This window comes from Panthera pardus, unplaced genomic scaffold, assembly GCF_024362965.1.
Source record: "Panthera pardus isolate Hobbes unplaced genomic scaffold, ASM2436296v1 HiC_scaffold_22, whole genome shotgun sequence".
Lineage (NCBI taxonomy): Eukaryota > Metazoa > Chordata > Mammalia > Carnivora > Felidae > Panthera > Panthera pardus.
Genome location: NW_026526788.1, coordinates 30,604,191 through 30,630,682, shown reverse-complemented (window position 1 = coordinate 30,630,682; position 26,492 = coordinate 30,604,191). Strand labels below are relative to the sequence as shown.

At 47.7% G+C, this 26,492-nt stretch overlaps 2 protein-coding genes and 1 pseudogene across 3 annotated transcripts; 2 read left to right on the top strand and 1 right to left on the bottom strand.

Annotated features, from left to right (window-relative positions):
- Positions 1-77: 77 nt before the first annotated feature.
- On the bottom strand, positions 78-1,414 carry LOC109264246 (HAUS augmin-like complex subunit 2; annotated as a pseudogene).
- A 72-nt stretch (positions 1,415-1,486) lies between these two features.
- Positions 1,487-16,996, top strand: SAR1A (secretion associated Ras related GTPase 1A). The gene is made up of 7 exons (XM_019444423.2): positions 1,487-1,613; positions 5,547-5,620; positions 5,746-5,865; positions 6,526-6,591; positions 9,861-9,964; positions 13,002-13,133; positions 14,487-16,996. Exons 2-7 carry the CDS (start codon positions 5,563-5,565, stop codon positions 14,601-14,603), a joined length of 597 nt encoding a protein of 198 aa, XP_019299968.1. The 5' UTR covers positions 1,487-1,613; positions 5,547-5,562; the 3' UTR covers positions 14,604-16,996.
- Positions 16,997-18,854: 1,858 nt separating this feature from the next.
- On the top strand, positions 18,855-26,417 carry TYSND1 (trypsin like peroxisomal matrix peptidase 1). Of its 2 annotated transcripts, XM_019444421.2 has the most exons (4): positions 18,884-20,312; positions 22,077-22,207; positions 23,212-23,397; positions 25,545-26,417. In XM_019444421.2, exons 1-4 carry the CDS (start codon positions 19,135-19,137, stop codon positions 25,760-25,762), a joined length of 1,713 nt encoding a protein of 570 aa, XP_019299966.2. In that variant the 5' UTR covers positions 18,884-19,134; the 3' UTR covers positions 25,763-26,417. The 2 variants fall into 2 exon arrangements, with proteins under 2 accessions (XP_053744528.1, XP_019299966.2); XM_053888553.1 differs by lacking the exons at positions 23,212-23,397; positions 25,545-26,417 and adding an exon at positions 23,009-23,127 and having other exon boundaries at positions 18,855-20,312.
- Positions 26,418-26,492: the final 75 nt, after the last annotated feature.

The following is a 26,492-nucleotide window of genomic DNA, read 5'->3' as shown; positions in this document are numbered from 1 at the left end:
CTGAACTTCGCATGATTACATATAATTAAGCAAAAACAGTTGGTAACCACTTGGACTTAATAGTTTAGACATGAACTTTAGAAGTAAAAGGTAAAATCGCTTCTCGGCCTTTTGGCTAAGATCAAGTGTAGACGTAAAAGGTAAAGGAGGCATTATAATATCATGTGCTGGAAGCTAACTTTCTTCAGCTAATATTTTGGGGGTGGATACAAGAGGAAACTTCCTTTTGCTGTTCTTGCCACTTGAGTACATTCTCTGCCAGGTCTTCTGTCTCAGTCATCAAAAGAGCCTTCTTTGCTAAAGCCTTGTTCATTTTCTCCAGATGTGCCTCTGCATGAGGGGTATTTCTAATTGTTTCAAGATGGTTTGCCAATCTCTCAATGAAAGTCACCACCAACTCCAGCCAAGGTACCACGTTTCTGTGATGAAAAGCTTCAACAGGCAAGTTTTGCTGGCACAAGGGCTTCAACAGCCGTTGCCTGGGGGACCCTCTTCTTTTTTTTAGCACTGCTTCCAAATGATTTATTCATGCCTCGCAGAGTATGACACTCTGAGCCAAAAGGGAAGATGCACATTGGCTGTATCTTTTCCCTTATCTTAGGAGTTCAATTTCTAGGTTTTTCTGATAGATTTCCGCTTGAATATTTGTGATCTGCTGCAGCCACATAACCTATTTATCCTATTAGTACTTCTATCGGAATTACGTTCAACTTATAATTTTACTTAAGGAGAACTGAGAGGTTTATGTATGGTACTGAGTCTTACTATCCAAAAACATCATTCATCGTGTCAGTTGACTTAGTTTTTCTGTCTGTAAAATTGGAATAACAATACCAATCCCGTAGGGCTTCAGAATTAAATGAGAAAAAGTTTGGGAAGGACGGCAGAGTAGGAGCCAACGTGCTGCTCTGCCACTGCGTAGCGTAGGAACTTGGGTCTGGTTACTGGACTACACTGAACTTCGGTTCTCTCATTTGCAAAACGGGGATAAGAATAGTATCTGCTTCATAAGGGCTGCTGTCAGGGTCAAATACGACGAGGGCACGACCTGGAACATAAACACTCAATGCGTATTCGCCGTTCTTCTAAAAACAGAACTGCGACTCAAAGCAAAGGCATTCTGGGATCCACCCTAGGTCGAGGGCGGTCGGGCAACTCTTCTCTCTGAGAACCTACCTACCTAGCCGTCGGTCACCGCTCCCGATTTTGCCCGAGCGCCTGCGAAAGCAGTCGGACTAGAAGCGGCGATGGGGGGGAGTCTAGGCGCACCGCGAAGACTCCAGACTCCGCCCCGCCCTCGGAGCCCCAGCGCTGCCACGTCTCGCGCGTCCAGCCGTCCAAAAGGGAGGGGGCGGGGCCAAGCCGAGCCCGCCCCTGGGATCGCTGGGCGCTTCTGAGGCCCGCCCCTCCTCAGCCCGAGTGGTCGGTAGGCGGCCCCGGCGTTGCAGAGCGCAGTGACGCTACGAGGGGGCGGGGCAGGCACGCGCCCGGAAGTCCCGGGGGAGGGGGTGTTACGTATATCCGGCGAGTAGCTGGCGGTTTCGGTTGCTGCTGGGCTGTGTGGTGTGAGGGAGGGTCGAAGCCGCCGCTGCTGCCGGAGGAGCCCCTCGGCCGTGAGTTGGGGGCTGCTGCGAGGGAGGGAGCCGGGGAGCGGGAGGGGCTGGGGCGGACGGCGGGGAGGGTCGGGGCGGAGGCCGGCGCAGGCGGGGTTGGTGGGGGGGAAGTGACACGCAGGCGGTTCTGCGGGGCCGCGGGGTTGGTTCTGGGTGGGGACTGGCCGACTTGGCCGGTCTGCTCCGTTTCCTGACAGACCCTGGGATATCGGGTCGATCTGCATTCCTTCGAGGGTCCCGAAGAGGCTGGGCGGGATAACAGGTTTCTTGTCTGTACTGTGAGCTCCTGTTTGCGAAACGATTTCACATCTCGTCTCGGATGAGCCTCACAGCCCTTGGTCAGGCGGGTGGGAGTCCTTGATGATTATCCTTGGTTTGCAACCTGGGGAATAATAAAGCTCGCCGAGGCAGTGAGTTGGTCAAGGCCTCGTAGAGAGCAAGAGTGAACATTCGAACCGGATCTCTTGGCTCCTAGTCCAGCGCGCGCCCCCCCACCCTTCAGCTATGTTTTATCTGAGGTCTTGGGTCGAACCCTGTATTTTCTTCTTCCACCTTCCTCTTTTCCTCCCTCTCTTCAATGCGTCGACAAATGACTTCATGCACGTTTGGTATAGATTAATGTTTTAATGATTCTAGCCTAGAGGTCAGAAGCCCACTTGTCTCTCTTGTAATTTCTCCCTTGCTCTTGTGTTTTCTCCTTTACCTCAGTCCATCTGCTTAGGTCGTGATAGAAGACTTGCGGGGCTTTGCCTTGGAGCTGACCTTTGACATTTACCCTGCAGCTAAGCATAGTTTCTTAGCTAAAAAACCAGAAGCTTGCTACCCCAGATCTGTCTGGAATGGTGTGTCAAAGTTGTAACGAGTATGTGTAAGAAGTAATGAGGATGTATAGAAAGTAGTGTATATATTGGCTAGTGCTCCTCTTTTATTGACTTCAATCAGTCCTGAAATTTGCACAGTTTTGGATACACTGGCAGTGCTTTTGTGTTAGTTTGGAGTTCTTAGATTTTAGAGTACTCTGATTTGCCATAAGATGCCGTGAGGTGGTAGGGTGGATCGAGGATAGGAAATAGAATGCCAGTTATTAAAATGCCCTTTTGAATGGTTAAAATACCATTATTAAAATACCATTCAGAAGGTGTGATAAGTTGTAAGGAAGAAAACTTCAGAAGATTATCATCTGTGTAGCTCGTGGGTTAAGGAAGTTTTAATGTTCCTTTAAAAACCGTTTTGTTATTTGGATTTGAATTTTATGTGATATTAACAAGAAGAGCTTTGGCTTTGGAATTTAAGAAGGAGGGTTTTGGTCTTGGCACTGATACTTCTTTTAGTTGAGCAGTTTTGGTTAAGTCAGCTGACTTAGGAGTGTCAGCATCCTTGTCTGAGGCTAAGGACTCCTCCCCAGTAAGGTGTTGTGTGAGGTTGAAATGAGATGTGTGTGCAGGCATTGTGCAAAACTGTGAAACTATTCATGAGGGGTGCGAATCCCAAGATCTCATGGATGGAAGAGCCATCAAAGACATTGCATTAACTTTGGGTGGCCAAATAGTGCAACTCTTTGGGTCCAGTAATGGTTTTTATTATTTTTCAACATCACCTGAAGAGTTTCTTCAAGCATTTTCCATAGATCATTTTGGAGGGAAGGCTTATAGGACTTTCTAAGCAGGGATGTCAAGGGAAGGTGAATTGGAAAATCAGACTAGTTCAGTTATCATGAAAAATTCCTTTAAGTGGGGTTTTCTCCTTGTCACCTTTGGAGAAGTCATTGAATTGGGGATAATTCTAAAATGATGTGGTAAAACTTAAGAGAGTCCATAAAGTATTGATTGCAAACCAGTGTAGTACAAGTGAATATGTAACTGTGGGTTTTAAAGGAGTGATCAGAGTGGGAGTACTCTTAATGAGAGGTGCCCTGTAAAGGTGAGCCGTGCTTCTCCCAAGTGGTAGACTGAGAAAAGTAGGGAAGGATGACTGGTTTGGGGGGTTGCAGAGAAAAGGCACGTTGTTCCTTTACTTACCTACAGTGGAAACTTAAGAACAGGAGCTTTGTAAGTATAGTTAACTCATTGGACTTCCGAAAGTGCAGACTGAGTTTCCAGACACATTATTTGACATGCTAAATTTGGTCTCTGCCAAAGTATATATTTTTTTTTTAATTTTTTTTTAACGTTTTTATTTATTTTTGAGACAGAGAGAGACAGAGCATGAACAGGGGAGGGTCAGCGAGAGGGAGACACAGAATCTGAAACAGGCTCCAGGCTCTGAGCTGTCAGCACAGAGCCCGACATGGGGCTTGAACTCACGGACCGCGAGATCATGACCTGAGCCAAAGTCGGCCGCTTAACCGACTGAGCCACCCAGTCGCCCCTGCCAAAGTATATTTTAATGTAACTGAAAAGGTCAAAAAAACTTATTTAATACCTTTATATAAAAGCTTTTGCCTTAGCCTTCACCCTCACCCAAACTCCCAAGCTTCATTTGGCCTTCCATGAGAAGAGTCATAGAAGATAAGCATTAAGCAATCCCTAAAGTTTATAGATCAGGCTTGATTTAAAAACAAACCCCAGTTATTGGACAGAAAAAAGAAAATTAACATATATTGTCTTCATTTTTCAATTTTTTTAAAATCTAGCATTCTTTGAAGAATATAGGTGTGTTTTTGTGGATAAGCCTATTAAGGTCACTAGTAAAAGTAACAAAAGTGAATTTTTGCTTATTATTTTAAAGAAACAAAAATTCATGAAAGTTATATTTGATAGCAGTTGGTCACATCTAGTATAGCCTTGTGTTCAGATGCTCTTGCTGATGGAGAGAGGAGTGAAAGTGGGGGATCTTTCTTTTATTCTGCACCAAGTCTGAGGTATTGAGGCAAAAGTTCAGTGACCAGAAAATGCTGACTCTGAGAAACTTTAACACCACTTACCCTCTTTAATTTCTTTCAGAAGTCCTCTTATTACCAGTGTATTTTAATTTTTTTTTTATGTTTATTCATTTTTGAAAGACAGAGAGAGACAGAGCACAAGCACGGGTGGGGTGGAGAGAGAGGGAGACACAAATCCGAAGCAGGCTCCAGGCTGTGAGCTGTCAGCACAGAGCCCGACACGGGGCTCGAACTCACGAACCGCGAGATCACGACCTGAGCCAAAGTCAGACGCTCAACTGAGCCACCCAGGCGCCCCACTTATTACCAGTGTATTTAGACCTTTTAGTAGCTTTGAGTCATCTTTTGTTTTGAGTATTCTTATTTTAAGAAAATCCATATTTGTAAAATGAGTTAGGTCTTGATTATTCACATTACGGAAGGATTCTCTTATTTCTTCATGACTCTCCAAAATAGTGATATTGTCTCTTTTTGTAAGTTGAGACACATACCTGCAAGAGAGGTTCAATAAATGTTGTTAAAGAAAGATAACATTGCTAAGTGGAGCAGGACAAATTATGTCAGCCGATAGGATTTGGGTGACTTTGTTTTTCAGAGCTGTTTACCAGGAAGGGTTAATATGCTCTTCATTCACGTTAATGTGCTTTGCATTCTCATTTTCTACTTAGTGTATTGATGTGACATTTTGATCCAGATTATTGATGGGACTGATTTCCTAGAGGTGTTGCTAACGGGTAGACAGCAGCGATGTATCTAGAGAAATGTGAACGAGCGGCTGCCTGGAGGAGTAAGTCATACAGTAAAAGAGGAAGGTTTATCTGTAACTCCTAGTCTTTGGAGCATCATACATTAAAGACTGTTAGAAAACCAGGAGTTTGTGCAGCTCTGAGGACCCGAGAGACTTCCCTCCAGGGTGCAAAATCCTTTATTTTCTTGGGCCTGAAAACATGGGACTGTAAACATGCATCAGGGCTACAGAATAAGAGTTAACTTCTCCGGAACTGTGCTAGCATTCAGAAAGCTAATGTTTGCCGCTTTCCTATTTTATACAGGTAGGAAGCATTAATAATGTCTTTCATCTTTGAGTGGATCTACAATGGCTTCAGCAGTGTGCTCCAGTTCCTAGGTAAAGCCATTTCCTTAAAATATATCAGAGCTTTCAAACTTTGTACATTTCCTCCAACAGTCTAAATACAAGCAGCCTTTGGTATGTAGAAAGCAAACATATGTAAAAATATTTTTCTTTTTTAGGGCTTTACAAGAAATCTGGAAAACTTGTATTTTTGGGTTTGGACAATGCAGGCAAAACCACTCTTCTACACATGCTCAAAGATGACCGCTTGGGCCAGCATGTTCCAACACTACATCCGAGTAGGTTTGAAAATACCAGGTGACCTTTTGATATTTGAAGGACAGTGTTAGGGTTGGGGGAAGAATCCCCAGTCGATGGAGTTCTTGTATTAACAGAGGTCCCGAAAGACAGCTCATTTGAAAAAATTCCCTATAGGACACACTCAGGTCATATACTCCTCTAAGTCTCAACCTCTGGAACTTTGTCAGTATTTATTTTCACTAGTTCTGTAAGGGAACAACACCTTTCCCATATCTACTTATTTTTAAAGTTTCTTTTAATATTTATTTATTTTTAAAGGTAGAGACAGAGTGCAAGTGGGGGAGGGGCAGAGAGAGAGGGAGACCCAGAATCTGAAGCAGGCTCCAGGCTCTGAGCTGTCAGCACAGAGCCCATTGCGGGGCTTGAACTCACGAACTGTGATACCATGACCTGAGCCGAAGTCGGAAGCTTAACTGACTGAGCTACCCAGGTGCCCCTCCCATATCTACTTCTAAGGAGCAGCAAACACTTTGGAGAAAAAAACTTGGCTTTTTAGAATAATTTCAGAATATTTTCACTCTTGTATCCTTGACAAAGTAAAAGCTTCATTAGGTTTTGCATTTGTATTGGCTTACAATACTGGTAGCTGAGCCTTGTTGGATGAAGTTTATTTTTTTTCTGTTTTAACAATTTTTCAGCCTCAGAAGAGTTGACAATTGCTGGAATGACTTTTACAACTTTTGATCTTGGTGGGCATGAGCAAGGTAAGACAACTCAGTGGAAGAATGGTATTGACTTACGGGTCACCATTTTGGTTCTTTTTATGCCTCCCTTTTTTTTTTTCTTTTTTTTTTTTAAGCAGCGTGTCATTTTTACCTCTTAGGCTGTGATTAAATTATGATTGAGATCTTATTACTTAAATGAACTCGTTTTATTTACTTATTAAGTAATACCAAACTTGTCAAAAGTTGTATAAATACAGAGAACTCTACTCCTTTATACCTTTTGCCCTGACTTATTAGTCTCCCTCTCTGTGTAATACATATTAACATTTAAGTTATCAAACCCAGGAAGTTTTATTTTTATCTACTCTGTAGTGTAGAATTCTCTTTTTGTCAATTGCGTCCATAATCTCCTTTATAACATTTTTCTTCTTGAACAAGATCCAGTACAGTATCACTCACATATCAGATTTAATCATGTCTTTCTTCTTTATTCAGTGGAGTGTAAGTATGTAGAAAATTGTTACTTTTTGTAAGTAATTTCAGATTTGTCCAAAGTTGCAAATATAATACAGGGATTACTTGTGACCATTCTGATCTATTTTGTATAATCTGTCCTCTTGGGGTGGTTGGTAGGACATTTCTTTCCACCTTCTTGTTCCCTTAGTGCTTTGTGCCTTATGCAGGCTGTGTTCATTTAGTTCCTAGATTCCTATCAGATATCTTGTGTGGTTTTTAGAAATCTACAGAATGGGGTATTTTTCTGGTGGACACTCACTTTGCATTTGACAAGACTCTAAGCGTAGGAGTAAAAACATTTAAGAAGTAGGAATAAATATTCTGGGAAAGTAGAAAAAAGAAACTATTGAAATTCTGTCATATTTATTCATTTGTTATTAAATTCAGTTGAGAAGTCTCCTTTTGGAGCATTCATTAGGTTGAATCGAATATAGCTTTTTAAAAATGTAGTTAGAAAAACCCAAAATATTGGCAATTTTAATGGTTTAGCCAAGTTATGTATTCATTCATTCATTCATTCATTTATTTTAATTTTAGAGATCACGTGAGCGGGGGAGAGGAGCAGAAGGAGAGGGAGAGAAAGAGAGAAACTTAAGCAGGTTCCATGCTCAGCATGGAGCCAGACATGGGGCTCCAGCCCACGCATGGCCCTGGGATTATGTGTGACCTGGGCCAAAATCAAGAGTTGAATACTCAACCACCTTGAGCCACCCTTTAGCCAGTGGTTAAAATTTTGGTAATTTTAATCAAAAGGCTAAGGAATGATCTAGATGATTTTGTATTCTGTCATTTCATTAACATAGAATTACATTTATTTTATTCATTTAATATTTAAATGAATAAATACATAGCCCACGGAATCTTATGTAGTATGATCACTATCACATAAAATACCTGTACAGAAAAAAGATTGAAAGAATATATACAGAAACATTAGCGTATGTGTGTTTCATGGAAGATACAGATGGTCTCGTATCCTTTTTTTCTATAATGAGTTTGTGTTATTTTCATTGCGGTAGAAATGGGCGTGTGGTGACTTTTCTGCTTTCAAAGGATTTAAATTCACAGATAATATAATTATAAGATGAACGGAGACCATTTGGAGAATGCAGGTGTAGAAGTTTTTAGGCACCTGAACTGAGAATTATGTTATTTGGTGTGTTAAGTTTAGCTTTCAGGTTTTGATAAAGAAGGGAAATGTGTTTTATACAGTTTTGTTTTGTTTGAGGAAAATTTATTTAACAGAAATACTTATCATAATAACTTAGTTACCATTTTACAGAAGTTACTAAAGTGCTATACATATGAAGATTTCCTTTTTTAAAAAAACTTTGAATGTTTAATGTATAAAAGTAGTCCAGGCTCAGGGTGCCTGGCTGGCTCAGTCAGAAGAGCATGTGACTCTTGATCTCAGGGTTATGAGTTCGAGGCCCATGTTGGGTGTAGAGGTTACTTTAAAAAAATAAAGTAGTCCAGTCTCAGCGTAACAAATTCAGTATACAGTCAACTTAGGAATATGGAAGGTGAAAATTTCCCCAGCCTCTCCTTCCCCATCCCACTCTTCAGAGTTAACCAATATATTAAAAAAATTTTTTTTTATATTTATTTAAGAGCGAGAGATAGCGTGAGTAGGGGAGGGGCAGAGAGAGAGAGTGACACATAGAATCCGAAGCAGGCTCCAAGCTCTGAGCTGTCAGCACAGAGCCCAATGTGGGGCTCGAACTCCTGGGACCTGAGATCTTGACCTGAGAAGTCAGATGCCTAACAGACTGAGCCACCCAGGCATCCCTGGAGTTAACCAATATTAACTCTTTGATGTAGAGATGATATTCATCCCATTGAAGGTACTAGAAATGAATGGCTTAGAAATTATAATACAATTAAAGCATTGCTTCCCAAATCTTTACCACTTCATGGCTTAAAAAAATAAAATTTATAAGGCATCCTGGTTTAAAGTTTATTTATTTATCTTGAGAGAGAGGGAGAGTGCGGGTAAGTGCACGAGCTCAAGCGAGTAGGGGAGGGGCAGAGAGAGGGAGAAAATCCCAAGCAGGCTCCATACTACAGAGCCCGATGGCGGGCTCTGACTCACGAACCGTAAGATCATGACCTGAGCCGAAATCAAGAGTGGAGACACTTAACCAGCTGAGCCACCCAGGAACCCCAGGCATGCTGGTTTTAAACATGGGACCCTGGGATAATTGCCTGGGAACTTCAACCACCTGTCAGACCCAGGCTTCTGAGGACAGAGCAGGTGAGTGTGTCAGTACAAGCACGCATTGGTTAGTCGGGAACTAAATTGAGACTGTAGGTATGTGGATAGGTAATTGGCATCCTGAGGAGTTTAACTCAGAGGTTGCAAACAGCTTCGGGGGCAAGGTAGGTCATTTGAGTAAAAGTGACTGGGTGACAGACCGTAGGGAGCGGTGGAAGCTTTGCCAAACTGGAGCCCAGACATCGTCTGAAGGGGCAGCCACACCTCAGTTCCAGCCGATGACTGACGCGTGGGTGGATGTGTGCGGCATTGCCAGGTGTTACAGTTTGGCAGAATACCTTGACTTTTGAATTTGGAAAAAGTCAGATTTAGTTCATGGGCCGTCAGTGTATACCCTCGGTTCTGATTTCATACCGGTTAGGACGTGGAGAATCCATATGGAGTCGACTGTTACTGAAACCTAGCCAAGATTTGCCCATTTTCGGGCAAAAAAAAAATATAGAGGGAGAGATTTTTCAAAATCTGTATTTTTTTTTTTTTTTTTTTTATCAATGCAGCTGTAAACTTTGTCTTTCAGCACGCCGGGTTTGGAAAAATTATCTCCCAGCAATTAATGGGATTGTCTTTCTGGTGGACTGTGCAGATCACCCTCGCCTCATGGAATCCAAAGTTGAGCTGAATGTAAGATTATAGTCTTTCTTTTCTCGGCTTGTGTCTCTCTCTCTCTCTCTCTTTTTTTTTTTAAAGTTTATTTATTTATTAGAGGGAGAGAGAACGTGTGTGCACACATACTCGTGGGAGGGGCAGAGAGAGAGGATCCCACGCAGGCTTCTCGCTGTTGGCGTGGAGTGCGACGCAGGCTCGATTCCATGAACCGTGAGATCATAACCTGAGCTGAAACCGAGAGTTGGTCGCTCAACCGACTGAGCCACCCAGGCGCCCCTTGGCCTCTATTTCGTTTAAGAAATATAGCTCAGTAGCGCCAATACTTTGTGATTCCAGTTAACATTTGATGACAGTCCTGGCTACAGGAAGAGAGTGTTTTAAAAGCTAAGACGTTGCTTTTCAGTGTCCTGAGGAAACTCAGCACGAACTTGAGTCAGTTAACTTTGTTGATATCTATCATAGGGTGACTGTGTCCGGTTTGCTCGGACACCGCCCAGTTTATGCCGGTGGCCCCAACATAAGTAATCCCTTTTCCTTTCACATGCGGTCACTGTATATGAAGCGATGGCATAATGCAGCCTTAGGAGAGATACTAAAGTTCTTTATGTTTTTTAATCTGGGTCCTCACCTTGTGGCTGCCCACCCTTGCACCGAATGACTTCGCCAACGTGATCACAGGCTGTCCTCGGTGTTCGGTTTTGGTCGCCGGCAGCATTTGGTACTATCGACTCGCTTCAAGTTTTCTCTCTCCTCAACACTGCATTTCCTTGACTTGACAGTTCCTGTCATGTGGCTTTTGTTATCCCTCCTGCTTCACCCTGTGCCTCTTTTTATTTGGTTTGTAACTGTCTCTCTGCGTTCTTGTTTCTGGCACTGTGAACCTGTCACCTTTATTTGTGAGTGTGTTTCTTGAATCTACAGCTCTCATCTCTGTAGACTCGCTGTAGGGCATCCCTTCCCTGACTCGACCTCTTGGCGCTGGTATTCTCGCTTTCTTCAAACTCCCATTTACGTTCTTGGTTTTGGTGTGCCTTCTCTGGCTAATACTTCTCAGATTCTTTCACGAGCACCCATTCCCCTGCTTAGCCCTTAAATCTCGGTGTTCCCCAGGGTCTGTACTTTCTCCCAGGCTGGTCCAGGTCACTCCCATTCCTTCATCTGCCACCCACATACCAGTGGCTCCCAAATGGATTTCTCTTGTTTAAACCTCTCTTGAGCTCCAGCCTCATACATGACGCTACCTGCTAGACAACTCTACCTACCAATTCTGGTCTTCCGGAATGGAACTCATCCCCACTGTCTACCTGGACACATGGTCTAGATCCTGTGAATTACTATAGATTTCACTGCCCCGCCCCCGTCACATGCCGTAATGCTAGAAGGAACTTTTTCAGACTTGTCATTGGCCTACTTAACATCCTTCAATAGCTCTCTCACTTTTGGGATAAAATCCACAAATCTGTATGGCATGTAAGATCTCTCCTGATCTTTCCTCTGTTTTATTTCTCCAGCTGCTTTTCTCTTTATTACCTACCTTGAACTATCTTCCAAAAATAGAGAACAACTCGTCCTTCCTTCAGTATGCACAAGTGGCTGTCCCTGCCTGGCTTTCTCATCTGACCTCACCCCCTTTTGCTGGTAAATTAAAAAATACCCTTTAAGAGATCTCAGAGTTCAGCCATGATCTCTTTAGGAAGCCTTCCCTGACCTCTGAGATGGTAAGTCTTGCCGCCTTATCAGTGTCTGTGGTCTATACTGGTTTTCTTGTAGGTCTTGTCATCAGATTGTGAACTTAGTAGGGACCTAGTCTTGTTTCTTTGTGAAACCCTGGCACCTAGTAAAGCGTCAGACTTACAGTTGGCGTCTGGTTAGTATTTAATGAATGAATGACATCCTTACTCTGATCTTGTCTAACATTTCCTGGAACGTAAGATGGTCAAAGTGTGTTCCCCTTTATCCCTTCGGCTCTCCTGTTTTCCTAGCTTTTCCTGTCAGTGGTCACTGGATTCCCAGGCTTGAGATCTCTGCCAGCTCTGGCCTTTCTTTTATCTGTCTTTTCATCTAGAGGGCAACCTCTTATCTTCCTTCCCCAGAGTGCCTGCACTGCTCCTTGGACGCTTCTATCTTAGGCTAGATTGTTGTCTCTTACCTGAGCACAGATTCTGTGAATTCATTGTGTTTTTACACATAGGTTCTATCCAGGAGCTTCTGGATTTGGGGTCTTTAGGATCGATCGCAGCTAACTTCTCACCCTGGCACCATAATGGTAGTCATGCCTTCCCATTCTGTTTACTGTGTGTCAGCATAAAGGCAGGCAGTGCTCCTTGTGACTTTCTGAATTCTTTTCCTACTGTAAAGCCACTGCTTATATTCTCCTCTTTTCTACCTATCCAAATCCTGCCCCCTCTTTCAGAGCTTAGTTTGGGTTCCTCAAGACTCGCTAAGACTTTCCTCAAGCCCATCATTTTCCTCGCCTTTGATTTCCCAGAATATCTTTCAGTATTTATATTCTGTCCCTGTTCATTGTGACACTTAGTCATCCATTTGCCTTGCTTTTTTGACAGATGGATGAACATAGAGTGAGGATTTCTTGAGGCCACAGATAGGTCTTCCCCTTCTTTTTGTATCCCTCTCAGTGGCAGAGACAGTTTGCACACATGGGGCACTCGGTGACTACTTGGGGACTTCCTGTGGCCAGAGCACTCAGTCTTCTAGGACCGCGCAGTGGATAGCCCGAGGGTGGTCTGTGCTGGGTGACTGATCTGAGAGTTAAGGCTGGGAAAGTTCTCCTGCCTTGTAAATAGACCCAGCCTTAAGTTGCAATTATTTGGAGGCTCTTAGGGGATTTTTAAACGTCAAAGTAATGTGTAGGGGCTTCTTACCTAATGTTCAGAGTGTTGTATCATATCAAGATTTTGTTAATTGCTCAGGTAAAAGATGATCAGATTTTCATTTCACATTTGATGCTTTATAGACAAGAGAAAGGTAGAGTTGCTTTCATTATCTGGTGGGCATTCATAGATTCCTCAACTAGCTCTTACGTTGTCTTTAGGCTCTAATGACTGATGAAACAATATCCAACGTGCCAATCCTTATCTTGGGTAACAAGATCGACAGAACGGATGCCATCAGTGAAGAAAAACTGCGTGAGATATTTGGGCTTTATGGACAGACCACAGGAAAGGTAAGAGAAAAATCTTCAGGGGACCTATTACAAAGGAAACTCACAGCTTTTGAAACATACATGTTTTGCTATCTAGATTTTTTTTATTTGTCTTTCAAAAGTTTAACTGGGCTTAGGGTTTGTTTTACCGTCAGTGATTTGTGATCACTCTGAAGGCGGGAGAATGTGTTTTCAGTTTTCTCATGAGATTTTCCTCAGGTCTATGAGGATGAAGAAATGGGTAGGAAAGGCAGACTGACGAATTTAAGAGTTTTCTGACTCCCTTTCAAACCCAATTCAGAGAAATCTTTTTTTTTTGTTTTGTTTTAGTGTTTATTTTTGAGAGAGAGCGTAAGCCAAGGAGAGGGAGGGGATGAGGAGAGAGGATCCGAAGTGGGCTCTGCGCGGACAGCAGAGGGCCTGATGCTGGGCTCAAACTCACGAATCGCGAAATCATGACCTGAGCCGAAGTTGGATGCTCAACCGACTGAGCCACCCGGGCACCCCTCAAATCTTTTTTGAAGGAGGCCTTCTTAACCAGAAATCAGTTTTGTTTTTGACTGGAGATTTCAGGTTATGAAGAAGAGTGATCTTTCTTTCATATCACTTTCCAAGCAGTGAAACCCAGCACTGGATTATCCCCAGTGTTCCTTGCTAAGAGAGGTAGGATCGTTGTCCCCATTTTGAAGATGAGTTGAGGAATAGAAGCCAAGTCTTCCGGATCAGTAGGCTGTGCTCTCCCCACGTAGGAGAGCTCTGTTGCAGAGAAGCGCTTGTCAGAAAAATCCGTATCAGTGGTAGTTGAGCAGGAATTCTGGCTTTTTCAGCTTGCAGTTTTGGGATCACTGATAACTTTCTGACTTTCTTACATGGTTTCTTAGTCTTGTCTCTTTTTGGTTAGCAGTATCGCTTGCTTTAATTAATTTAATTTAGTTTTCCCTCTTTTACATGAGTGTTACGTGTAAAAGAAGACTTCACTTTCTCGACGTAACCTGTCATCAGTGTAGATTTCTGAATGGTTGTGTTCCTGATAATGTCCTTATTTCTGAACAGTCTTGGGGACTTCTGTCCGTCAGAGAACACGCTGGTTCTGTGGGACCTAGTGGCCTTTGTCTTGGTTTGCTGCCATAACTTTCCAGATGTCTGTGTGTTCTCTTTACGAAGAGAGTCTGGGACTAGGACTGTGCCGCTTATTTTCTCCTGAGAGCATGAAGCCCTGGGGAAGTCATGTGTATGGCCTTGACCGCATTTCTGTCATGAATCCCTACTTCGGTCTGTTTTTGAGGGATGGAGAAAGTGATTCCTGTGATCACTCTTTCAGCCTCTTCCACCATGGGGGTGCTAACAGGCTTTTCTCGGTTTTGCCTCTCGTAGGGGAACGTGACCCTGAAGGAGCTGAATGCCCGCCCCATGGAAGTGTTCATGTGCAGCGTGCTCAAGAGGCAAGGCTACGGCGAGGGCTTCCGCTGGCTCTCCCAGTATATTGACTGATGTTTGGACAGTGAAAATAAAAGAGTTTTACTTCTCTGGACTGATCCCATTCCCAGCTTCCTCATGAACTTTTCTAATAGAACAAGGAAAGCTCTTCAACCGTGTGTGGCGTTGAGAAGCCAAGAGTCTCTGTCCGCCCTCTCATCGCCCAGTGGTGACATGTGCTTTCTCCACACTATTGGGAGGTGACGCTGCCCCACATGCCAGTGCAGGTCAGCGTCCCGGGACTCGGAAGCTGGCAGGATCTGCTGGGTAAAGCTGTATGCCATCATGGGGCACCTGAAAGAAAAACACGTCTCACCACTGTGGTTGATTTCAAAAGAAAGTGATTCTATTTTTTAAAGAAAGCGTTGTTAATGTAATTGGTGTCCCTCTTCACTTTTTGAGTTCAGAATTTACTTGGTCCAGAGTTTTCTATTCTTCTTTTTTTTTTTTTTTTTGTTTTTTCCTCCTCGTGATCTAGTGAATGGCATTTAGAGACTTCATAAAATTATGCACCAAAACACGTCGGAGGCCAGAGCTCAGTCAGGTGAACTCACTTGTGTTGAGATAACAGGTTAGTGAGAGAAGCCCCCCCCCCCCCCCCGCCCCCGCCCCCCCCCCCCCCCCCCCCGCCCCGCCCCGTGTCTCTGCCTGCCTTGTTGCGGTGGGCACCACCTTCTGCTCAGAGAAGTGGAAAAGGGCGGAACTTGGGCCTGGCAGTTGCAGGAGGTGTCCGCTGTGGCCAGCCAGGCCCCTTCCTCGTCGGGGCGTGTACAGCAGGTTGCTCACTGTGGAGGGGTTAATTATAGAGCGGTTATTTTCTTATTTTACTTACAGAGTTGCAAACCGCAGCCGGTCTTTGCTTTTGCTTTGCTTTTATACTGTTGGGAAACTTCATTTCTCTTCATACACCTGTTTGATGTTCAGTTATAAGAAATGACGTTTGCCTCCTAAAAAGAACACCTCCCGAATTGCCCTACACCGCAGGTGTGTGTCTGTTACTTTTGCACAGATTCTAGGGAAGAATTTTCTGCATCAGTGAATCGCAGAGGACAAAGTTAGCCACTGAAGGGCTCTTAATTCTGTGAGTTGAGAACTTAAAAAAATCTGTTATTTGTATCATTTGTTTGGATCCAGGAAAGATTTATTTAATGGGCTTTAAAATCTTCACTTGCAGGATTTAGTCTCTATTAGACTGTTCGTGAGCTCTTTTTATCGATTACCTGTTTTTTTGGTGTTTAAAGGTTAACATCTGTAGCTAGATGATTTTTTTTTTTTTTTTTTTTTTTTTTTTTTTTGGTATGAAATTGCCTTTCTCCATTCCAGAAGTAAGCTGCGGAAACTCTAATCTTAACTTTGTGTGGTGGTGTTCTTTTTGAGCCAGCGTCACTTGTCAGGAAGACCTTAGTATAAAAAGCCTCAGTGTCCCCAGTAGTGTGAGGATTATTTTTATAGCATTCCTTTTTCTTGGTGTCACCTGTAAAATTGGGATTTTCATGATCTTAACCAATATTAGACCCTTTGTTAAGATGGGTGGATATCTTCATTTTTTCCTTTAATGAGAGATTAGAAGTTTCCTCAGAATTGAAAATTGTGATGATGATGCTTATTTGCAGAGGATTCAACTAAATTCAGTAGAATCTTGTGTCTAATGCGAAGGCAGGGAAAGTGTGGATAACAAATTGCAGGGGGGAGAGTATTGTTCTTTAATGGATTTCTCAGTGTTAGTCTTCACCACTGACTTGTTAGGAAAGCATACTTTTCCACTGCCGGGTACCCAGTGCAGAGGCTCAATGAAGGATCAATCTGGGAAGAGCATGCCTTTCATTTATTAGCAAGCATAGCTGGGTTAGGACAAAATTCGTTGGTTCGGAAAGGGGTGAAAGCCTTAAATGAACAAATCTAGCTAATGGTGAATGAACTAGGTCGTTAACATGCATACTTTTAATTTCCTTTGGCTAAAGGTAACCCATACTTCTTTATCCAGAGACATGAGAAGTATGATTGCAGTGCTAGTTTTCTTGTTTCTTGTTTCTTGTTTTTTTCCTATTTGTCCCTAATCACTTTGTAGCAAGCTAGAAAACTATGGATTCTACACAGCGCAGCTCTTTGTGAAAGTGGTGCATTTTGGCCACTGGAGAAAGAGGAGATTGAAAAGTCAACTGGCACCCGTCTGTTTCTTGCTCCACAGAAAACACTGTTCCTTTAATAAGGTTGCAAAAGAAGCTGATGTGAGGAGCTTGTCTCCTAACAGTGAGGATCAGAGCTTTGTACAAGAACTCCCATGAATTGAGACTTTTCATTCTGTTTTATCAGAGTGCATATATGTCCTATTTCAGGAAAAGTAAAACAGTCATTTACAAAAGAAGGTCAATCTGTATCCTAAGCGTTTTAATAAAAAGTTAAACTTATTATCCTGTTCCATTTTATTTATTTGTTTGTATTGGCTTGTTCTGAGTTTGAGCATGACATTTGTTGGAGGTGGGAAAGCAGAAGTTCTTTTCCTAGTTACAGGAAGAAATAGTTACAGATGATACGAAAGACAAGTTTTGCTACCAGGAGGAAAAAAAAGCTAGGCCTATTCACACACTTCATCCAAAGAATTTAGTTATCGTCTGAGAGGCTTGGAACATGTGCTGACCCCGGGATTGGTGGCCATCTCGGTAATAGGATGCACATAGTGGACTTTTTAGCAAAATCTCATATTAACATGCTAGCAAGGACTGGATCCCGTTTGGCTGCTTATCACTCATCATCTTATACAGAATTGGAGAGATTCAGTTGAGCGCTACATTTGGTAAAATAGCGGAAGGAATGAAATGTGTGCCTGTGCCTTTACTAGGCTTGCAGGAAGCCTTGTTTTTAGAAAGCCCAAAAGAGATTTTAAAACTAATGGGACAAATGGAATGGGAAGCAAAATGCAACATACTGTTTTTGACCCAGTACTAAAAGTATTAGAGGCATCTTGTGATTGAAACTAACGTCCGTGTTACTGCATTGATGCCACGGGGTCTGTATGTTTGTATGTATTGTTTGTTGAGTTCAAGGGGAACATGAGAATTACCGGCTGAGTCCGTGAGCCCAGCACTCAAAGGGTCTCACCTTGGCTGTTGGCTGTTGGCTGTTGACTTAGGACTCTATACCCTAATGTGCTGTAAGCAGAAAAACCTGACGCACAACAGTTCAGGCTGGAGGTTTGAGTGTCATTAAGGGAGAATCACTGGACTCTAGAGAGAAAGAAACTTAATTACTAGGAAGTTGGAATAGTTAGATTTTACTGTGATCAAGGCACCTTCTGTGTCAGGGAACCAAAAGACAGTGCCTGCTATGGAAGACTGCTTGCTAATTTCAGTCCCACCTCCTACTATAATGGGTCATCGTTTAACTCCCTCAAACAGGTTTGTGTCACTGGGACCATTGCAAGCGCTAACCCTTGGGCTGGGAATACACTGAGCAGCATTAATTTTATTCAGAAATTGGGGCAAAAAGGTTTTATAGTTTAAGTACCAACTGAATTTTTGTTAATGCTGACATAAATACCTTCTGAAATCTGGGCTGCTGCCTGTTTTTGTATAGCCTGTGGGGGGGGGGGGGTTGCTATTTTGTGACACATAAAATTCAACTTTCAGTGACCATGAGGAAAGTTTACTGAACACAGCCACCCATTGTTTGAGCTCTCACATGTTACAAATCTAGTTGGGTATTTGAAAGGGAATGTGTGGCCTGAAAAACCTGAACTATTGACACTCTGGCCTTTTACGGAACAAGTGTCTGGCCCCTGACCTAGATGAACGCTAGGTGGTGGTGATAAATGTTATGTAAAATGTGCATACCGCACAGTTAGGGTTGTAAAATTAAAGTGTGACTTCGGTTACTCTTCATAATAGTTTTAAAGGGCAATTTTATTTTGCGAAAACCGTTTTCGTAAGTTTTGTCCCGAGCATCAAAAGGCCCTAGGTGTAGTCCTGTCAGCTGCATGCCACCTAGTGGATCGCGGTAGGACTTACTTCCAAAATTTCAAATCACTGCAATTGGTCAAGGAGTCAAGGATTTCCTTGCCCTTATTACCCCGGGGGTCGGAAGCTGAAGTTTCAGACCTGAACAGACACTCAGGTCCTGTCTTAATGGGCAAATCTAGGCATGTCGGCCCTTATTTCTATTCCTTTTCCTGCAGCCCAACGAACAGAGAAGGGATCCCACCTTGCCCAAGCCCCGTCTCCCTGCAAAACCACACGCCGGTCACTCTCCCCACGCTCACCTTCCAGGACAGCTTCTCCCGCTGCGTAGAGCAGGTGGCCCGAACCCATGAGGGCGGGGAAAGGGACGGGGTCAGTCTGGGCAGCCAATCAGGGCTCGGCCCCAAGCCCAGCCAATCGGGCCCGACAGTTGGGGCCTAGCCAATCAGGCCCGACAAGGAAGAACTGAGTCAGTGTTTGCGCCTCTCCCTTCCAGCTTTGGGTGGCGCCGCGGGGGATCAGGGGTCCCGGCCGGGCTCCTCGCTCGCTTTCCACGTTCCCCTGGAAACCCCGTGTGCACAGTCCTAGAGGACATGGCGCGGCAGTGGGGGCCGTCCATGAGGGCGGCCGAGCGGGCGGGCTGCGTGGTGAGCGCTTCCCGGGCCGGGCAGCCCGAGGCCGGCTCGTGGAGCTGCAGCGGGGTGATCCTGAGCCGCTGCCCGGACCTGGTGCTGTGCCACGGGGGCATTTTCACCCCCTTCCTGCGGGCCGGGAGCGGGGCGCTGAGCGCGGCCGGCGCCGCCTTCCTGCCCGGCGACAGTTGCGGCGACGACCTGCGCCTGCACGTGCAGCGGGGTCCCGCAGCCTCGAGCCCCTCAGGCCGCGCGGAGCGGGGCCGCCCGGGGCTGTGCACGCCCCAGTGCGCGGGCCCAGAGTCAGGCCCTCAGGGCCGACCCCGCGGGCGGCCCCTGCGGCCCCCGCGGCCCGCCGAGCTGCTGCTGCTGCTGAGCTGCCCGGCCTTCCGGGCCCACTTCGCTCGCCTCTTCGGGGGCGAGGCGGCGGAGCAGTGGCGCTTCGCGAGCGCGGCGCCGGAGGACGAGGTGACGGAGGACGAGGAGGAGGATCAGCTGAGAGCGCTGGGCTGGTTCGCGCTGCTGCGTGTGCGGCCCGACTCCGAGGAGGAGGAGGAAGAGGAGGAGGGGGAGCGCGGGCCGGCAGTGGCCGTGGCGCCTCTCGGGGCCGTGCCCAAGGGTGCGCCGCTGCTGGCCTGCGGCTCCCCGTTCGGGGCCTTCTGCCCGGACATCTTTCTCAACACGCTCAGCCGCGGCGTGCTCAGCAACGCGGCCGGCCCGCTGCTGCTCACCGACGCTCGCTGCCTGCCGGGCACCGAGGGCGGCGGCGTGTTCGCGGCGCGGCCCGCGGGGGCGCTGGTGGCGCTGGTGGCCGCGCCCCTCTGCTGGAAGGCCCGTGAGTGGGTGGGCCTCACGCTGCTCTGCGCCGCCGCCCCTCTCCTGCGTGCCGCCAGAGCCGCGCTGGGCAGCCTGTGCCCCGGCACCGATGCCCTGGCAGCCCTCCTGCCGCAGGAGCTGAGCGCCCCATGGGGCCTGACCCTCCGAGACCCAGGGCCCCCGTGGGCAGCTGCGGCCGTGCTGGTGGAGTGCGGCACCGTCTGGGGCTCTGGAGTGGCCGTGGCGCCCCGCCTCGTGGTGACCTGCCGGCATGTGGCCCCTCGGGAAGCGGCCAGGGTCCTGGTGCGCGTCACGCCCCCCAAGTAAGGCCCTGCAAGGTTGCCCCACCTCTGCCCCCTCAGCCGGTCTCAGAGCGGAACTCTGAAGATTAGGGAGGCCTTCTGGCATCACGATGATGCTTTGATGGTGTAGTGTGGGTAGAGACCTGAGTCCCTCCCCTCATCCTTGGCATTCAGAACCCTAGCCTAGGGGGTTCTGGGCCTCCTTCCTGGCGGGGGGCAGGGGGGGTGGTGGCGCGCAGTGAATGGGGCTTGGGCAAGATGCCGAGCAACTCTACATTGGGGAACTGTGGGAAGTCACAGCGTCTCTGACTAGGCATCTTTTAGCACCCTGTCCCCTCGGTCTCCCGCCCAGCCTGTTTTCTTTCTGAAATCTGACTGCTCTTAGAGCAGGCACACAGCACTGGCTCCTTGAATGCAGACTTCCTAGCCCTGTTCTTTCTCCCCTGAAAGCGGTAGTGAAGTCCCAGAGGCCCAGGCTGCTGCCTTCCTGGGGTGATGAGAGGGGGCTGTTACTCTTACTTGATTGCTCTCTTAGATCTTAAACAGATCTTCCCAGCTGGACAAAAATGACGGGTGTCGGGCTCCACCTAATTAGAATGTGGGAGTGAGGTCAAGCACACAGATGTATTTTGAACAGTCTTTGGGTGATCCTGGCTGCTGGGTTGGGACTTCAGCCGTTTGTTCCTTCTCTGCAGGGAAAAGCACTCTTGCCCTCCTTTACCTCCAGTTGCTCAGCAGCCTTGGCTTCCTGGCTTGTGTTTTCCTAATACCTGTTCTATTTCTGCTGTAGTCCCAGGCACTTAACTTAGGCAGGAGCAGAGCAGTATAGCACCTTGGTGTTAATGCCTGAAGTTCTGTACTTACCTCAGCCTAGCCACGCAGCCCGGGCCTTTCCAGATCCCTCTACCGAATTTCCAGGGTTAACCCAGCCCAGCTTCGCCGTAGGGTCTCCCACTGGTGGCCAACAGGACAGCCGTGACTTTGTAAGGAAGACTGATAATGAGGACTTCCCTGTATGTGTGGTGCCCCATCCTCTGCCCCGTCTTTACCACACACATACTCTTGCTTCTAGGGAACCCACCAGGTCCCCTGGAAGCTATCCCTGCAGAGTATGTAGTGGGGAGCCCCTGTGTGAACCTGGGCAAGTCAGTCTAAGCTGCCTTTCCGTGAATCGACATGTGAAGTCTTGGAACAGAGCCTGGCCCACAGTAAGAGCTGCAGATGTGCTAGCATTTATGTGTGTAAACGGGGACACAGGACTGGCAGCATTGTTTGCCTCAAGTGAGGCAGTGAAGGAGAACACTGGGAATGTTTGCCCTGGCTTCTGCCACCTATTGTGTGACCTTGAGAAAGTTACTCAACCTCTCTGGCCCTCAAATGCACCATTTAAAATGGCGATGATAAAAAAAAAAAAAAAAAAAAAAAATGGCGATGATCGCAGCGCCTAGCTCTGAGGGCTGCTGGGAGAACTAAAGGAGATGATGTGCCCAGAGCATTCACAGCAGCCCTGGCCTGCAGTGCTCTCCAGGTGTCAGGTGTTCAGGAAACCCGGTGAAGTGCAGGAAGCTAGTGGAGAAGTACGTTACGGTGGGCGATGCACATTTGGAAGTACCACAGGATGGCCAGGTGACGTGCCCACATGTGCCGGCCTGGTACGGTTCGGGGCTGATGCCACATCTTTGGACTCCCAAGTCCGTGTTTTTACCGTCACTCTCATCCCCTTGCTTCCTCCCCGTACTCACGGGTCAGCGTGCGAGCCTGTCATTTTGTTTCCCTTGCTCCCAGGAGTGCTGCCATCTGGGGACAAGTGGTATTTGCCACCCAGGAGACATCGCCCTACGACATAGCGGTGGTGAGCCTGGAGGAGGACCTACCCGATGTCTCCCTGCCGGTGCCTGCCGAGCATTTCCATGAAGGTAAAGGACGAGAGGGCTTCTGGTGTGGGGCGGACCTCAGGAAGCACAGTCAGTGTTGGACATTCTAACCCTCTAGATCGGGGGGCCAGTCCCCCAGGCGGGCCCCCTGCCCCACCCCTGTTGGAGGCGTGGGGCAGGGTGGCGTCAAGCTGGCATGAAATCATCCTGGTTTCAGGGCCTTGGCTGGAGTTGCTCTTGGAGGCTTCTCTGCTTGTGCCCGGCATGCCCCCGGTCCTGGGGGGCAGGGGGAATCCTTGCCGAAGCGTAGGGCACCCCTCTTGCCTGCGGCCCTGCAGCAGTGTCATGTGGAGCGGCTGAGCTTGGGGGCTCCTGCCGGCTGGCCAGAGCGGGGTTGCCCTCTTGAGGCTCCACTGGCGGGGCACGCCGCCTTGGAAGTTCCAGAGGCCTCACTGTGCAGATGCGGCGTGATGGAACAGCAGAGGCCACAAGCTCTCTACGCTGCCGTCTCTTCTGCCACTTGCTAGCCCTGTGTCCTCGGACAGGCAACTGAGTATCCTCTGCCTCAGTTTTCACATCTGTAAAATGGGGATAGTGCTCCCTACTCCCGGGCATTGCGAGGAGTGCGGTGAGATGTGGCCCGTAAAGCATCTAGCCGCATGCCCTGTGCGTTCAGAGCACTCGGTAAAGGCAGTTGGAGGGCAGCCTGGAGCCCTCATCACCGCTCCTTTTTTCACCAAGGCTCCTTAGTCCGAGGAGGAGATGGGTGTTAATTTCACGAGCGTTGACTGAGCACCGGGGTGGGTGCCAGGAACCCTAAAAAGTAACTAACTGGTCCCGCAGGGAAATGAAGGCTGGAGAGTAGTCTGATGCTGAGGACAAGTGGTGAGCAGGTGCTGGGAGATCAGCGGAAGTCCAGTGGGGACCTGGGGCAGACTCCCCGGAGGTAGGAGTATCTTCACAGCAGCCTGAAGGGCAGAGAGGGTTCGGAACTTTGGAGAGGCAGAGACGGCTCCCCAGCTTCACCCTCCTTTCCTCCCTGGCAGGCGAAGCTGTCAGCGTGGTGGGCTTCGGCGTCTTCGGCCAGGCTTGCGGGCCCTCGGTGACCTCGGGCATCCTGTCAGCTGTGGTGCAGGTGGATGACACGCCGGTGATGCTACAGACCACGTGTGCCGTGCATGGCGGCTCCAGCGGGGGACCCCTCTTCTCCACCCGCACAGGAGACCTCCTGGGTAACCAGCTCCTTGGCCCTCTCCCAGCCCCTCCCCTGCCAGAGCCTCAGTCCCATCTAGTGAGGGCCGGGCGTGCAGCCCCCGGGAGCCACCCTCGGCCCGGGAAGATGGTGGGCCTTACGCCCAAGAGGCAGTTAGCCAAGGTTTTCGGGCACTTGTGCTCCTGGGAGTGGAGAGGAGTGGATGCTGAGCAGGGAGGGAAGAGATCTGAGGTCTAGTTCCTTCTCCGCCTTAGGTAAGTCGCTTAATCTTAGTTAATCTATGAAACTCAGGAGTTGGGTTCATCCAAGAGTCACAGGTAAACGAATGGATGAGTGAGTGAAGACGGCCGGGATGGAGGGTCAGGGGTGAACCGGGGTGAACACCACTCGGCTGCAGCACATTGGCGCCTCCTTCCATAGGAATGTGGGCCTAACATTGCTTGATTCTGCAATTTTTTTACTAGCAATGGTAAACCTTTTTGTTTGTTTAATATGGGGTCGTTAGATCTTTTGATTTGCACATATACTGATACGTGGATACGGACATAAGTATAGATACACGTGCAGGCACGCGTTGGCGGGTACGTGTGCATGTGTGTAAAAAATCTAGCTCTGTCTGCTGAGAGGGGCTAGAAGCAGTGACACCCCAGTTGTGATGACCACACCGAGAACCCAGACCTTGGTTTCTCTAATAAAAGGCGCCAGGAACTGACTCACTCCCGGGCTCAGGCAGGGAAGATCCAAGATGAGCCCAGAGCACCTAGTGGTGCTGGAGAGGAAGGAAAGGCTAACAACAGAATGATCGGCACATCAGATGTGTGACGAATGAAGAGCTGACTTGAAGGAGCTCCCAGGAGAACAACTTGAGCTGCAAACCACACAGCGATAGGGTTGGATGGTAACTCAAAGAAAAGAGTGAGTATCTGAGTCCACACTGACATCGATAACTGAATGCATCTTGCAATGGAGACAAGTGACAGCTCTTCCTGACAGAAGAATTCCAGGTGATAAATGTAGAAGAAATGAGGGAAGTAGAAAATCACTGTTAGGACACCACAGAAGGAATTGCTGCGGGCAGGACCCACCGATGAATGGAAAGTAGAAACGAGGATATTTGCCTGATCCTAAAATATTTCGTACAAGAGGGAAAACAGTAAGCCTGCAATAGAGAAACCTGGCAGATACACCACCTTAGCCAAGTGATCAAGGTTAGCGTCTCAAGAAATGCTCTTGGACATCACGCACCTCCTGACAGGGTGCCCTGAGAAGGGCACGGGACGGCATTTTCAATCTTGGAAAACCTTAACTTTAGGAGAAAACATCCGGTAACCCCACATTGAGGGACGTCCTGCAGAATAAGTAACCTGTACTCCTCTAAGTGTCACGGCCACGAAAGATGGGGAAAGACTGAAACTGACCCAGGAGGCATGATAGCTAGACGCTTCTGGGACCCTGGATTAGATCCTGGAATAGAAAAAGCATTCGTGGAATCACTGGTGAAATCCAAATGCGTTCTGCACGTCAGTGAACAGCATTGTTCCAAGGTTAATTTCCTGGTTTCGATCGTTGTTTTTTTTGCAGTGACATGAGGAGAAGCTAGATGAAGGGTGTACAGGGACTCCGTACCGTTTTGGCAAGGCTCCTGTAAGCCTAAAAAAGTACATCCGGAAGGGGGCTTGGCTGGCTCCGTCGTCGAGCATGTGACTCTTGATCTTGAGGCCGTGAGTTCAAACCCGCGGAGCCTACTTAAAATTAAAAGCGACGACAACGACAAAACACATCCACATGCACACACATCCACGTGCACTGAGCAGGCCAAACAAAAAACTTGCGTGGGGGTCTGATTCACTTAGTCAGTCAACAAGTATTTGTTGAGTGGCGACCCTGCACCAGGCACTGGGGAGCCTGCCTGAGCAAAGCCCGTGGGGCCGCTACTAGGTGGAGAGAAAGGTCACAAAGGAAGTGCAACATTGTCTGTTAGGTACTGACAGTTAAGGAGAGAGTAAAACGGGGAAGGGGCACTGGGGTGTGGGAGCCAGAGGCCATGAAGGAGGCTGGGTGTCTGTCACTATGAGGGGGGTTCAAGCCCCTGGTGGTCCGAGGGCCTCACTTCCCATCCGTGTGCCCTCTGGCTCATCCCCCCTTTCCTCTTGGACTCCTCAACAGGCATCGTGGCCAGCAACACCCGGGACAATAACACAGGGGCCACCTACCCTCACCTGAACTTCAGCATTCCCATCACGGTGCTGCAGCCAGCCCTGCGGCGGTATGGTCAGACGGGTGACCTGGGCGGCCTCCGGGAGCTGGACAGCACCACTGAGCCAGTGAGGGTGGTGTGGCGGCTGCAGCGGCCGCTGGCGGAGGCCCCGCGGAGCAAGCTGTGAGCCAGCCCTCTGGAGAGAAGAGCCACCATGTTATGCCACAGGACGAGCTGAGGGTAGCGGCCTCAGGACCCTGCCCGGGCACACCCCAGCTGGGCTGCCTCCCCATCCCCACCCATCGCGTTCGGCTCTGGAGTCTGGACCAAACTTCCCTTCGGCCCCATGGGTCTCCAACCTGGAAGCCTGTTTGGGGGTGCTTTTTGGAGCCCTCACCTCTCTCTGCCCCCTGGCACTAAACTCTGTTATTTCTCCTTCTGGGGAGCCCCGTCCAGCTGCCCAACAGCCCTGGTCCTGAGGGACAGGTGCTGGCTGGAAGGCAGGCCCAGTCCTGGCTCTGCGTCTGTTCCCTGTCTCCTGATGGCCGCTGGCCACCAGGAGCACCTGCTTCCCTGGGGCTGGGGCTTCCTCAGAAAGGCCTGCTCTGAAGACCAAAGACAAGAGGAAAAGAAAATCTTTCTGTTCTACTGCACCTCTAGGTGGAGTCCCTGAAAGTTAGGATCTGTGGGTCTTCATATGTTGAGTGTCGCTGACCTCCAGGGACGCTCTGACACAGTGCCTTTACTTTCCAGCCCATAAAATGGGCCTCAGGGATCTCACAGGGGAAAATGTGTCTAGTTAGGGATTGGGAATAAAGAGGACGTATAGGAGAAAATCTCTACTTCTATCTAGCAGGTTCTCTTTTTTTCTTCTATGTTTTGAAAGTTGCCCTGGGAGTAGGAAACCATCAGGCACA

Bases quoted from the DNA above. Each gene is read 5' to 3' on its own strand.
- SAR1A (XM_019444423.2), top strand. From the start codon at position 5,563: ATGTCTTTCATCTTTGAGTGGATCTACAATGGCTTCAGCAGTGTGCTC. The intron at 5,866-6,525 runs GTAGGTTTGAAA...ACAATTTTTCAG, and splicing joins TGTTCCAACACTACATCCGA to CCTCAGAAGAGTTGACAATT. The intron at 6,592-9,860 runs GTAAGACAACTC...TTTGTCTTTCAG, and splicing joins TCTTGGTGGGCATGAGCAAG to CACGCCGGGTTTGGAAAAAT.
- TYSND1 (XM_019444421.2), top strand. From the start codon at position 19,135: ATGGCGCGGCAGTGGGGGCCGTCCATGAGGGCGGCCGAGCGGGCGGGC. The intron at 22,208-23,211 runs GTAAAGGACGAG...CCTCCCTGGCAG, and splicing joins TGCCGAGCATTTCCATGAAG to GCGAAGCTGTCAGCGTGGTG. The intron at 23,398-25,544 runs GTAACCAGCTCC...ACTCCTCAACAG, and splicing joins CCGCACAGGAGACCTCCTGG to GCATCGTGGCCAGCAACACC.